This window comes from Dermacentor silvarum, chromosome 9 (genome assembly GCF_013339745.2).
Source record: "Dermacentor silvarum isolate Dsil-2018 chromosome 9, BIME_Dsil_1.4, whole genome shotgun sequence".
Classification (NCBI taxonomy): domain Eukaryota; kingdom Metazoa; phylum Arthropoda; class Arachnida; order Ixodida; family Ixodidae; genus Dermacentor; species Dermacentor silvarum.
Window position 1 is genome coordinate 126,983,833 of NC_051162.1, and position 14,712 is coordinate 126,998,544.

Sequence of the window (14,712 nt, forward strand, 5' to 3'; positions counted from 1 at the left end):
AAATATGGCACTGGAAGCAAATAATTAGCGTGATAAAAAAAGAAGATACTCCGGCCGGCCGACCATGGCTTTTAGTTAAACAAACATTCAGCGTTGTTTCTGACGTCCGAGGCTTCGTCAAAGCCATCTGTGTGGACAATATGTCACCAGCCATGAATGTGCACTTCTACAGTGTGTACGCCTATGTACCCGCAAAATGCTAATCGCATCAGCTCCGATGACGAATACTGCTTAAGACTCTGCAGCTGCAAAAAATATATATATATTTCTTATTTTCTGGCAGCAACATCATTGGAGGCGGGAAAATGCGTAGTGGTTGCGAATTCACCAAGTTAACGAACGTATCTAACAAGAATTTCCAATTTGGTGCAGGTTTAGCTTAAATGTCGCACTCGCGTAAATGACGTCATCGTGTTTTTCAAGCATGCTCATTGTCCACTTTAACAAGAACCATGTATTTAGCAAACGAGCTACTAAATGCATTCGCAAATCTCCCAAGTGTCATCCCAAAGTGCGTTAGAAATGGTTTCGAGAAAATCAAGCATGCAGCGTCAATGTAGTTTAAACACAGTGTACATTCAAGGCCGAGTATCTAAAAGCTAGTACTCTAAGCGGAAAAGCATTCAAGATTGATTGGCTTCGATTCTGCAGCTGCATCACGTGGCCTAGTTATTGGCAACGTAGTAAGCGGTGAATCTTACTTGAATAATTATCTTGTAATGGCGTATCTAACGGTATTCTGGCATTATATTACGCACTATACCGTGAGTAGTACACTGCTAGAAGAATCGGTTCTTTATCCCTCTGACGCGCCTTAATGTCAACCTTTGCGCGAGCAAGCTGTGTTACACAAACGATAGAACCCCATTCTACTAAGAGAGGGTAGGGTTAAATTTTAAATGATTAACGCGGTGTTCCGAAAGACATTTGTTGAGCAACATTCTGAGAGTAATCAAATCATGTCTCGACACTCGTTGCTAGTACCTACTACACATGTTTCGAATATAGACACAGCCTTGTTTACATATTGGTGTTCAGATTAAGAAATAACGTGTCCAAACTATATAATCCGTAGAAATTACGTGTACACTTATTTTGGCATAGGCGACCCAATTACTCGCTATCAATTTTTATCCAGTAAACAAGCGAATATTCGCAAGAAGCTCGTACAATGTTTCCAAAAGGTTAATGTTAACCTAACGTGTATCTCAATATTTGTTTGATATCTAAGATTTATGCTTTGTCTGTACCCTTTTCTCATGAAGTAACATGACCTAGACCACAACGACAACAAATTTTACCACTGTTACTAATATCCGTGATCAAACTTTATCAGTGTCGATAAAGCTTGGCCTTACAAGTGAGCCACTGTCAGAATTACAGCATCAGTACTGCGGTACTAAAGTACAGCATACCGGTAAAAATTACTCACTTATTTGTCAGCCATTTTAAGAAACGTGATATAATCAATCTTGGCTTTCGTTGAGGTGACAGAAAAGCCCCTTCGAGAAACCCGCTGGAAACTTTTCAGTTAGCTTTTCACGAGGAAAAAGCTATGAAGTATAAAAGTGACATTACAAATAATGATATTATGATATCAAGGTTCGTTCCAGACATCTTTCCACGGTGATAAAAATGAAACACAATGCTTAAAAAAAACGCTGCGAGAGCTTTAACATTTTTTTTTCTAATTCTCGCCATACAACGGCATTCACAGTTTATAAAACGTTATCACTCATGTCATCTTCATCGAGTTCATTAGACCTGCAACACAGGTGAAAGAGTTTATCATAAAAGGTAAAAAAAATACCTGCATATAATATAGATAGTTTAGTTTAACAACTTTCTGTTATTGAAAAAGAACATCTACGGGAAATCGATACAAACAGCGCTGGCGTGATCCGAAAGAAGTTCCTTCGTTGACCTTTGTCTTACAATGCGACTGCATGTTTTCGATGCTCAAAAAGAAAAAGAAGATGAAAAAAAAAAAGAAAGAAAAAACAGATTCTGACTACAGCTGTGGTGAGCGAGTCACAGCGTCTTGCAGAAAAGAAGTTCACGACCGCTCCTACGAAAGAGATTTTTTTTTTTTTTCCGTGACAGTCGAGGCAAGATGAAATTCCGAATTGAAATGCACGGTTCAACCAACCCGAAGCAAAGCCACAGCGCTTTCAACTTCCGTATGGAAATCATCTTTGCGATAAGTTATTCAACCGGCTCATTCCAAAGCTGATATTCAGCTTGATTCCAGCGTTCAGAAAATGCGAAGCCATATCAGCAACAGTGCGCAGCTGACCATTTATCGGTATGATTTCTCGCACTAATACCAGTAGCGTAAGAATGAAATTAAATTTCATGTCATACATACACTTGATTCATTCGAGGGTCTTTAATGTGGTTGTAGTTGACAAAAAAGAAGAAGAATAAAAGAACTTTGCGCAGCGTTCTAGAATTCCAGGCAAAACTCTTCAATAGGGATTGAAGACCTTCAATAGTAATTGATTCTTGAATACTCTTCAATCGTCTCGGTCGAAAGGCACAACCGTTTTTGAAAACAAGTCGAATATCAACAACCTTTCCTTTTCATAAGTCGAATATTTACGGCTTGATGTTATGATGTGCATAATATGCACGTCTCTAATAGCTGTCGATGTCTTCTTGGTGAGAAAATCAATATCGTGATACCACCAGGGAAAGCGAAGTCTGTATTAGTTTTCATACTTTCATCATTTTCTTTTCGGTTTGATAATTTATTTGTACAAGATGAGTTCAACGAGAAAACGAAACCTTCACACATATGCGCGCGGTAGCTCTTCGGAACATTACTCACCTTCACCGTGGAGGTCTTTCCGTTGGTTGACGCGTTATCCATAGCGGCTATTTCTTCTCCGTTTCACTTTTTTTCAGAGATTCACCCCCTCACCTCTTCGGGCCAAAGAAGAATAAGCTCACACCAGAGTCACTCGGTGGCGAACACTCAACGACACCCCTGTTCCCATCCCATCGGCGCCCAACCAGAAGCCGCACACAACTCGGTTATCCAGCAAAGCAGACGGACGCGAACCACGTATAAACACAAGAAACGCGTCCCTCCAGACGTCGCTGGCCAAAAGGAAACACTCTGGCACACGATAGATAGCAGACGACGCACACGCTGCGACGCCGTCGCGTAGCAGACGGCTAACCGGCACAGCTGCGCACTCCGCTACCGCTGGAGTGCACGAGTCATCGCCGAGCACTGAAGCCGGGCGGGATTTCGTCGTCTGCTCCGAGCGCCAGCCGCGCTTCGGCGGCGGTGGCGGCGCTGCTATCGCTTCTGGCACGTATAGCGTGACGTAGAGAGAAGGGCAGCATCGGAGGGGTGTAAAAGCGGTGCTCGTATACGGACGCGGGGGGAGAGTGCACCGCGTAGAGAAGGGTGTGTTTTGACGCTTTGAGTACGATCCTTTCTGGCGCGCTACTTTGGCTGGCCCGATGGATAAAAGAGACGCGGGCTCAGCGGCGGGGTTGTGAACGCGCGTGCGCGCCTGTGTGCGCGCTTGTGGGGGTGAACGAGGCGGGGGAGGACTGTGCGTAGCGCTTTACAGTTCATTGGATTTGTTTGACCCTGCGTTATCTCTTTTTCCTTTCTGCTTCACGTGTTTGCTTTCTACAGATGAGGGAAGAGGCGCACATCTGTGGACAGTTCCGGGGGGGCTCAGGCCAATCTCGACCCTCTTGGAGCGGGAGATTAGTCGACGGTTTTTCCGCGGGGAGCATGTAACCCTCGGTTTCCGGTATGCTATAGAGTGGCGCGCGCCAGACGCGTGGGTCTCTGGGTCTAGTACGGTTTTTGACTCATCAGCGCTAAAAGAGCGGGGGGGATGTAAGGGGGTTACCCTTAGTTCGTTTTCTGTCCAGCTGTTTGGTCGCTCACGGCTACGCTTCAAAGGCGTCCACCACTGCTCAGCTGAACAAAGCAGGCGCAGCTGTCCGAGTACGGACAGCTCAACACTTGTGGCAGTGGGTGCGGTTTTGTGCTTTTAGTCGGCGCTGTGGGGAAGGCGAGAACAGCAGTTATCTCTCCGCCAAACGTGGTTTGGGCTAACATCTTTTTTTTTATGTTTTCTTTATTTAACGTTCCGCATGTGCGTCTGGAGGGTAAAAAAAGGGGGGTGGGGGATGCGTGCTTGCGAACTTGTTGATTTGCCTCTGGGGAATTTTTTTTATTCGCTTGCTGGAGCAAACTAAACCACATGATCTTGAACTTGCAGATAAGTTGAGACATGATTTTGGCTGTGACTTGCGACACAATCAAGAGGTCACACAGTCTGCAGCTTCAACACTTCTAGCAGAAAGGTAAAATAAGGGATAGGCCAAGTCATCGAGTGGAGCTATTAAGGTATGAAAGATAAAAGTTATCAAGCTGTCTGAGATACCGCGAAATGTTTGAGATCTCCCTGGAAGCAATGCGCACATCGCATAACTGCGAACAAAATCTGAGCCTGAAACTGCTGCAATTATGTAAAGTTCATGGTGAGAGCGAGTTCATCGCTAAACTGAAATTAGATTAAACAACACAATCTAGCTCCGGTTCTGCAGACACGTCACTGAGACTGTTACGCAAGATATACAGGGTTTTCATTAAAAAATTGTAAATTTATTGCACTCCTGTCTTTGATCTGCAGAGTGGTCAATAGTTGTCATTGATGCATGAGTTTAACGCAAAAGTGACCAATTTCTAATAATCTTTTCATTGTTTTCTTGTAAGCGTCCGCTCTATGGGGAAAGTACTACTTAAAAAGGCCTCTTTGCAGTATATTTTTAAGCACTTCATTATTTTAATTTTAATTTCCTACTTTGGTTTATAACTGTCAAACAATAGATATGGTTGTTACATTTTGTTTTGTGAAAGAAGGCGAGTTAGACTCTTTAGTCCCGAATTATAATCGACAGTCGATAAATGTGTTCAATTTTGCATAATATTATGCCAAGGGGCTGGATATCTTATTAAAAGCCCGTCAAGGTGGTAGAATGACTCTTCCTGCATTTCATAATGAGTCATATTAATGAGAGTAATATAGTATATATTTGTTGTACAGTCTATCATGCTGCATTTCTTCAAAAAAAAATAATTGAACGACCCTCTCGAATTACATCCGCAAGTTAATTACTGACTGCATGCACGACTACAAAAAAATCAATTATTTCACAGTTGCTACCGATACGCCCCACGTCAAACATCACGGTAGACACGGTAGTGCCATAACCAAAGCGGTCGTACACAGCCATACGCGTTTTGTTCGGAAGTAAAATCAGGCCACTTTAGGTAAGCGGAATGTTCAATTTCCTAAGCATGTTCATGGTTTATTGTGATGCTACCACTGCAGAGAAATGGCAAAAATAAGTATCCTACACAAATTTGTACGCCGTGACCGAAGGGTTTTGTTAAACATCTAAGCTTCCTGCTCAACAAATACATACATATTTTTAGGTAGGCGCGTATCCGGCCTTCTTTGTCTCAACTAACTTCAAAAGGTAACCGATTAAAACACCCCTCTATTGAATCATCATGTTCTTCTCAGTAAGGCTAATCAGCCAGTTTCACAGCACAATTAGCAACACGAAGGACCAAATATTTATTCTTGTATTTCTCGAAAAAAGAACATATCATGTTTCTATTTCAACTGCAACTTAACACCACGAGTTTACGCCCAACGCTGAACGCCTATCCTATTCCGCAAATCTGGCTCTCACAGCATGGAGTAAGCTCAACTCGAAGCCCCTCTGTATTGATAAATTAAGCCTAGCAAGCGTGGAACCAAAAATACCGCGTATCTTCATCGAAGCGCCCACGACAGTATAGGAAGGCTATACACTAAAGCGCTGCCTTATCCGCTCCTGATCGAAGTAAACTTGGCGCTTGACGCACCAGGAAGATGCAAGTTCGATGGCATCTCGCAAATGAAACAGATTATCCTCGAAAGGCAAACGTCAACAGCCCCACCATGGTTCTTTTCATTACTCAGATGCAGCGATAGAAGGTGAACGAAAATAGCCCGGTTAACATCGTGTCACTGCGCGTAGTCTCACTAAATCGGTGCATCATTGGAAATGCTAGAGCTTGCACCAACCAAAACAGGGACAACCAGCGCTCCCTTAAATTATTATATCCCACCTAGTCGTCTGCTTGTTGCAAAGTGACCAGACGACGTATGCAAGACGAGCTGCGTGAAAACATGTTCTGCTGATCTTAAACGAATATTACTCGTAATGAGAAATCCAAATTTATTTATTTTTTCACTGGCAGATCATTTCATCAGTACCCTAAGTGTGTTTCCTTGGCGTTGTAGATAAGCTGACCATTAGCGAAATAAACGACATATAAAACTTCTTTCTTTTTTCATTTCCTGCAGAATCAGGCTGTCTATGACATCACCGCGGTGTCAGAGATTTCATCGCATTTTTGCGTAAATAGCACATTCTGACACAAATCAAAAAGACCCAATAACTCCCAGGCAAAGCATTTCGTTTCTTTGTGCACAGCGATAAATGTTTATTGACAAGATATCAAACTGAACACGAGCTCACTACAGTGGAATTTATAACGTCATGCCGAGCTTGCACGAAATGTTCCGGGTGGTATCAACACCTGCCTTTCGCTTTCCCTTCATCTCCGGCTTACGCTTACGTGGTATACTGACCTATTTTATGCTCTGCACGCCTTATCTCACTATCCAACTCAACCCAGTAGTTTCCGTTAGGGTACTCTCAGGGTGCGAACAGCATCACATCTTCATTTTAAACTCTCGCGTAATTACATAGTAACTCTCGCGTAGTCCCATCGCTTCACGGTTGTTTCGACACCTCTGCACCGTTCTAATGAGACAAGCCACGAAGCCTGCTCCATAATCCGATAGTACATCGAAGCCCGAGATTCTCCTCCTCTTCGGTCATTTCTTCCGCGGCGTAAGACAAAAGCCGACGCGACCCTAAATCATAGAGCCGAGAAGAAGCTCAACCGTGAAAATAAATCTCCTCGCTGTCGCTTCGATCTCGCTTCGCCTGTTGATAAAGTGGGGTGCCAAACACCCCGAGGCAGCGGCATTTAAGATCCTCCGATCTCGCCAGAGCCGAGGTGTCGCCAGTGCCTGAGGTAGCCGGAGTGTCTCGAAAGAAAAAAATAACGGCCTGGTCGGCTGGTAGGAAAAAAAACAATTCGAGGTGCCTCCGAAACTTTCCTCGACCGTATATATCCGCGCAGCAATGAGCTCACCATTCGATGAGAGAGAAGACAGGCGTTGTCAACGCATAGGGGGGCCGGTAGCTCCGGTGTAGTCACGTTAGTTAACACAGTGCAGCTGGGCTTAGTTGGTTCCTTGAATTACGTGCGTATAGTTACAGCGATAATTAGAGAATGAAAGACCGAGTAGACGCACAGTAGTGATACAGACGGTGCGGGTACTGAACGTCGGCTGGTTTGATACGTTTCGGTGATAGAAACCTGCACAAGAAATAACAGGGGCGACGGAAGGACGTAAGACATGTGCTTGTTTCTATCACGCAAGTATGTACCAACAATCCCAACAGCGCACATTGTTAACATGGTTTACTACAGCAGAATCAGCGCATCAACAGGGCTTGCGAGCTACAACCAAAAGTGACACATCCGCTCAACGCACGTTTTCATGACGCAGCATTTGACTTAACTAATTCAATAGAATCGTGTTTTTTAACGTTTTGTTTCCTTTAAAAATAATGGAGAGCAATAGCATTGGTTTCGCATGTGTCCAGCATTAATGTCATCCACGTGTCCAGCAATAATATTTGAAGCATTCGTAATGCTTCAAATATAATATATATTTGAAGCATATTTATATATAATATAATAAATATATATAATATAATATATATTTGAATAATATTTGAAGCATTCTCATTGCTTCAAATATTATTCAGTGTTTTGTTTAATGACAACAGCCAATGACAAGTTTGCTATCGAAAACTGGAGTGCACTCGCACCTTCTTCAGGCTGCTGCATTGAATTCACACGTTGGCACAAGATGGAAACCAACCTTGCGTTACACAATATCATGCCGTCTAAGGAGAAATGCCATATTAGTATTCAATCTGATATAACTTGAACCTTTTAAGTTCTGGGAAATCAAAAGCGGTCGATCTCACGCCTAGCACGGGCTAGGCGTGAGCTTAATGAAAAGATAACTTCAAGTCTTCACTGCAAATTTAGGCTGCTATCAGCGCTTGAATACTAATTGCATGTTAACTCTGACAGAGGACAACTCTTTGCGTGGAACTACTTTCTAGCATTCTTAAACGTTTGTCGAACCCGTGGAGTGACTGACGTCATTAAGCGGTGTCCTGCAGCTTCCGTGCTCGACAACTGCCAAGATTCACTGCGATTAGACATGCGCTTGATGAATGTGCAGCAGCATGAGACTTGATGAATGCGCGCTTGCGGTTCAATAAGAATGCGCCTGTAACAAAATCTTTAGTCAGCCCAGGAATCCAGACCCATGCTGCTCATGAAATGTGATGATTAGGTGAACATAAAGTTTGACTGGCATTGATAGAACATATCATAAAGAGACTAGCAGGGGATGCATAAATGACGCAGGTAAAAGTAAACATACGTCGCCGAATCAGAACCTTTGTAAATTACGGGAAGGGGACTCTGTATTAACTTGAGCTCCAGTGCACAGTTCAAACAATACTGGAGTGGTGCGTGATCGTTAATTGTTCACGGCGATTGTTTTCCAATGACTATTTGGTTAAGGTGGAACCAGGCATTCACAAAGGCTTACTGAATGACAAAGCACGCTGTACCATTCCATACAAGAACTTCATTACAGTAGTGACGTACAGCATGATCTAGTGTTAAGGGAGTACATATTTTTTTTCTTCTGGCAAGTGTCGAATCGACCACATTCGTAGCAAGTGACATGTTGTTAACGGCGCTGGAGCCTTCTAAACGCCTGTGCAGTGCATTTACATAGCTTCAGCTGGTACTTGCATCCAGAGTACCAGCGATGTGAAAACCGCTCGATGGATGTGCTCCCACTTAACACTGCACTGCATTGTGCTTTGTTGGGCCCTACTGGACTTCCACTTCAAGGTCACTGTTAGGCAATGTCATATGTGGAACATACAACTAGTGCTTCTCAATAGTGCAACAAGTGCATAACAGTGCAACAATGTACCAGCGGATGCCGTGGGAAGCAAGGGGCATACGAGGCTGTCCGAGAATTAGACGCAATGCGGAGAGATCATGCAACTAGCGATCACCATAGGTAATCTCGGTCCAAGCAGGACTAGGATAGCTGAACGACTTCGGGACAGGCATTTCTTGCAGTAGACCTCATTAAGCTGGCGATACTGACAGAATGAAAACGCGTGACTTTATAGCACAATTGGGATGGAATAAGCAGGCGCTCTTTCGAGTTTCTAGATCGGCCCATTCGAGTAAGTGGCGCAATCAACGTATCTACGTGAATAGGTCACGCCTTATGCTTTTTTCAGCATCACGTCGACGTGACGCCACAGACTCAAGTAATTGCCCCGTTGATTTCTTTTTTCACACTGCCCGTTGGCGTTCCCTTCCTTGCCTACGTATTTACAGAGTTATGCGCGGCAACTGAGGCTAAATAAAGGTAACGACGAACGTAAATCCATTAGACAATAAAACTGGCTGAGAGCTACTCCAAACACGATAAGCGACATGCATCGATGAGTTCGTAGAAAGGGAAAAAAATTCCAGACTCCAAGGAGGTGATGCAAATTAGGCACAACGAGCAATGGTTAAGCAGTCAAATGCGGGCTTAAGGGCAGATATATAGCAAGAAAAATAGGAATGGTGGCTTAAAGAAGAACAGTTCCCTAACGATCACTGCGGATAAGGTGTTCAGCGAGAGTGAGCGACGCTTCTTGATGAACGACGTGTCTGCTGCAGGTAACGTTCGCTTACTTCGCGCGCAGCTCGTAAGAAAGAACTCGTGCCAATGTGCGAACGAAAGGGGGCAGTGCAGACGGCGAGCATACGGACAAGGTGCTAGAAAGCGGGTAGTGCACAGCACGAGAGGGACGGGGGAAGGCGTTTCAGAGAGGGGTCACTGATCCAGCGACGCACAGCCCGTTAGCGTGCTCGTGGGGGACAATTGACACCATTCCTGATGGAATACCCACCCCTTGCACGGTCAGCCCGCGTCGTCGCCAGAACCAGCCGCCAAACGACGTGCTTCGTGCGCTGTGCTCCGAGCAGACGACGGCCCATAGCCCGTCGGCTATACGTCTGGTCAGTCGGGGTCAGCTTCGCTGGGAGGTGATGATCACGACTCCGCTAACTGTTTCGACACACATGAAAAAAAATGGTCGTTGCGCGGCTTGGTCGTTCGACCAACACGTACTACGGATTCTTCCCTTACAACTCGATCATGACGGACGTTCGTGCTCGTAACGCACCGATAGAACGACGTTCGTCAAAAATACGTGTGTCACTCAGGTAACGACCGGAACAGCCTCGATGATGCCGAGTGGTGGCGCAGTAGTGACATTTTTCTTCCACATCCAAGCCAAGACAGGCACAGCCAACGGTGCTAATCTGGACAGTGTCTTAATTCTACCATATTGCCGAATTCCGCACCTTGTCACCTCTGATTGGTTCACAGCTCAAACAGTGTGGAATTTTACAATAAGGAAAAATTATAGTGTTCAGCATAGCACCCCGTGAAACATCCTCTTGCCTAAAGCGATCATTGGGTTAGTTTAGGTTTGGTTAGGTTAGGTTAGGTTACGAAACTTTCTTTGCTGAAGCGTCAAAGGAGAAATAAACCTCCAGAAACCTAAAGGAATTAAAAAAAACCGAGAGGGACTAAAAGATTGGCAGGATGTTAGCAGAAATTGACAAGTGAGAATGCTATTAGGAGAAAACAACAAAGCACGAGTTAGGAGAGCGATGGAAAGTTAGGAGAGCGATGGAAAGTTAGGTGTCCCACGTGGTTATAAGGTGTCATTTGCCACCAATCAGCAGTAGCGGCAATCTTTTCAAACGCCCCTAATTACAGGTGGCGAGCGTAAGGATGAATATTTGTGAACTCTTATAGTGTAAAGCTATCGGTGATTAAAGGACGCCAGAACGGCGTAGTCAGAATCTTCATTGTGCGACGCGAACTCTTGTATCTAACTTGATGCAGAAAACTACCATTCATTAAGCATATCTTCGTGCTTTCGAGGATTGCAGACACTTGCTCTTGCTTTCTAGAACGCACGACATTTGCATCCGAATGCTAAAAAACCTTCTGACAAAGGACTAGCTGCTTCGGTCTTAACCTTAACAACCATACGATCTGGTTTTCGGAATGTTGAAGGTTTTAGGGTTCCCTTTTGCCTTATGTGCGGAGCCCTTAAAGATATATTTTAGGAATTCGAAGCTTTGGGGTGAAATGACTCCTATCCTTTGCATCCATACCTGTTAAAATAGCATCAAAACTATTACATATGTCAAAACTATTAATATGCTTCTCGGTGTGCAGACGCAGTGAAACATGCATGCATCCACACGTTTCCGTGCTTCATATCCAAGAGAGTGCTTGATGTCGCTAGAGTATGGCCGCCACTGCTTTCACTCTAGAGAGCTCCTACAACAGCCATGCATCCATGGACTCCCGAACGTCTTGTGAATATAGGAGCTCCTATTGCGTAGAGTCTCCAAATATAATACACCCAAGAAAAACACGCACACACCATACATATAATCGCTCACCACACTCACTCAGCCATTCCCCTAGTCATCCATTCATGCCTATAACGATTCACCTGTAGGGTAGCAAACCAGTTGTGCTGAACTGGTCAACTTCTCTGTCTTTCCTTCTCCACTCTTTCCTTCATTCCCTTATAACGATTCTCCGCTGGTACATCCACCTTTCTAAGTGCCCTAAGTCTTAAAAACTTCTGTTTCTTGCTCAACCTTTACGGTTTCAGAGCAACGCAGGTTTCGTTTAAATCCCCTCACATGCATGGCCCAATTACATTTTTCAAATGCCGATGCTATGCACTGTCTTCATTGGAGAGCATTCGTGTGATTCCCAGTGAGAGAGATTACGGCAAACAGCTCGATCGTTTGTCTTGTGCTCTGTTTGCCAGGGCTCGTGGGGTCGAGGGAGTGTAATGAAATGGCTTACCTGCTCGCTCGAAAGGCGTTTGCCAGACCCACTTCTTCCCCTACTCTAACCGGCCGCTCATGAATGCAGAAACACTTATCCTCAAACCATATCAGTAGAACAGAATGAGACTGCTTCCACCTATCACCGCGCATTTGACCAGATGTCAAGGAACGTTTTTCCGTCTAGCCCGGACGAATACTTTATCAACGCAGATCAGGGATCATCTCACACGGTTGTTGGTAACGGTTCCCCCACCTAAGTGCAAGCACTGCAACGATCACCCTAGCAATGCATACGTTCTATGGGAATATAACCCTGTTCGCTATCACTGTCCTCCAAAACCATGCGTACTCGTATATCCCATCTGCCGATTGGCTGATTCAGGCCCCGTCCACTCAGCATGAAGGGTACCTGGTCACTTACTTCGAATCGACAATGATACAAGCGGCCAGCGAGCCTCTTAAAGCATTGATCCTACAGATATCACAGATCTATCTCTATCTCTCCCTCAGCATAAATGATGACCAAAATTAGAACAAGATGAAAACAGGAGCGAACGTTTCGACAAGTGGACATGTCTTTTTCAAAGCCTTGAAAAATACAAGTCCACTTGTCGAAACGTTAGCCCCTGCCTTGAATAAGACAAGTCCACTTGTAGAAACGTTGACTCCTGCTTTCACCTTGTTCTCATTTTGCTCATTGTCTTAAGTTTACATCTCCCGCCTTCCCCGTGTTTTCCCAGCATAGTAATATAATTTAAATGGCACGAAGATACTCTATTTGGTACATAAGGAATCACTCGTGGTATGGATCTCCGCAGTTAACGTATACTGGCCGCGGTGTATTCCGCATGGCTAAAATGTATTTACAAACATTTGTAGCGCCAAAGAAAGTTGTGCGTTGCCCGGTTGTCAAAACTTACTGATCGATACAGCAAGTGCAAAGAACACAGCTCCAATTCAATACGCGGACGGTACAACCGCTATACGGCCAACTAGACAATTTGTTGTCTCTTGGTAACGTTCTTGTCACCTGCTGTCGACCACCTGCTTAAAGCAACGAAAAGCGTTTTGTGGCATTAGAAGCTGCATCCCCGGGGGCTCACCTTAGCGACGAACAAACGTTAGCTTCGATCGACAACCAAAGCGGAGATCCCACTCTCAGCCCGCGAAGCCATCAGTGAAAGCCAGTGCCCCACCGTGCAAAGCTATTAATATGCATCTCACGCATCAAACAACGACCAGATCTTCCTCCTGCATAGCCACAAACTCGCAGAAATGCGTCCAGATCGTCGCCTCATTCTTGAACGAACGCTCGCATAGTCCGTGACTGGACTTGAATGCGACAAATCAATCGACAACGACCGGCTGTCAACAGGCGAAGGCCATCGGCACATGGCGGGAGACGAAGTCGAGACACACCGTCGCTCTGCAGACAGCAGGAGACAACAACGCCCCGCGTCAATGCGTCGACCTCAATTCTGGCACACGGTTCGGCTCGATTGAATTATACTTATTAGTACAAGATCGTGACGCGTGTACGTCACGGGTACTTTCTCCAACCAAGCACCACCGTCGTCGTTCACGCTCACTTTTCAACGGTACGCGAACACTGTCGTCTGCCGTGACTTGTGGCAATAAATCTGTGCAGGGATCAGGAAGCCACGGAGCTGGCGCCGTTTAATGGGGATTGGTAGTCGGTTCGCTGCACGGTATACTTCAACGCGGTCCTGATGTCGCCAATGCGTCGTCTGTCGAAATTCTGTCATACACTTCTTGATGCGCGCAAGCGACAGCCGCCTGGACGCCCGTTGCTTCGACATGGATGAGCAGTATTAATTAGGTGTACCGTGCCACTAGTTGCTCCAGGAATCACAATGCAACGGTGGGGTCTGTTCGACTTTTTTTTAATGTAGCGCAGGCATCGTGAAAGCTAAGTACATAGTTCTCGTTTTCTTTATTTTTTTGGGAGGGGGGTATCTATATGTGTGTTAGCTTCGATCTTCGATAACACGCTCGGAGCCTTTCAATACTTATCTGAGCATGTGCAGTTTGCAGTAAGTATGGGCTTTGTGAACTGATTATAGGGTAATCTCTTCATTATCATTAGGCTACTCATGCCCTCTACAGAAGGCGGCAAGAACTCAGAACATGGTAAATTAAACGTAACTGTAAATGTATTTACAACGCAGTGATTGTGTTCCCTGAAAGAGATTGCTACTCCTTGTTCCTGTGGAACAAGAAAACAGGAAGACCACCACAGGAAGCAAGTTTCTTTGGTGGAAGTTAGTGCTTGTGCCAGTCGTCTTCCGTTTTTTGTTTTTTTTCGTCTGTCCTATTCCGCTCAAAACATTTAAGTGTTCACTTGGCATACTCATACACGGGCTGTCATACTTCCTGGTATTTTCTCTGGCACACTTGGCATACTGCCGCACAGAGACTGTCACACAACCTACCTGACATATTACTTGGCATGTTTGGCATGGCATCACATGTCACTCTTTCTGCGTCCTAATTCGGTAACTATATGCCTGTGTTTGAAAGTAACACCTCCTTGC

General features: G+C 44.8%; 1 protein-coding gene across 2 annotated transcripts in view; it reads right to left on the minus strand.

The window, feature by feature from the left end:
- LOC119464257 (disheveled-associated activator of morphogenesis 1-like) overlaps positions 1-14,712 on the minus strand; it is a 175,579-nt gene that overhangs the window by 132,173 nt on the left and 28,694 nt on the right. The window contains exon 1 of one of the 2 annotated variants that reach the window (XM_037725167.2): positions 2,831-3,251. The exons of the other annotated variant lie outside the window; for it this stretch is intronic. Coding sequence (XP_037581095.1) covers positions 2,831-2,872 — 42 coding nt within the window. The 5' untranslated portion in view covers positions 2,873-3,251. Of the gene's footprint in view, positions 1-2,830; positions 3,252-14,712 lie in introns of those variants that run through there. 2 annotated transcript variants of the gene reach the window in all.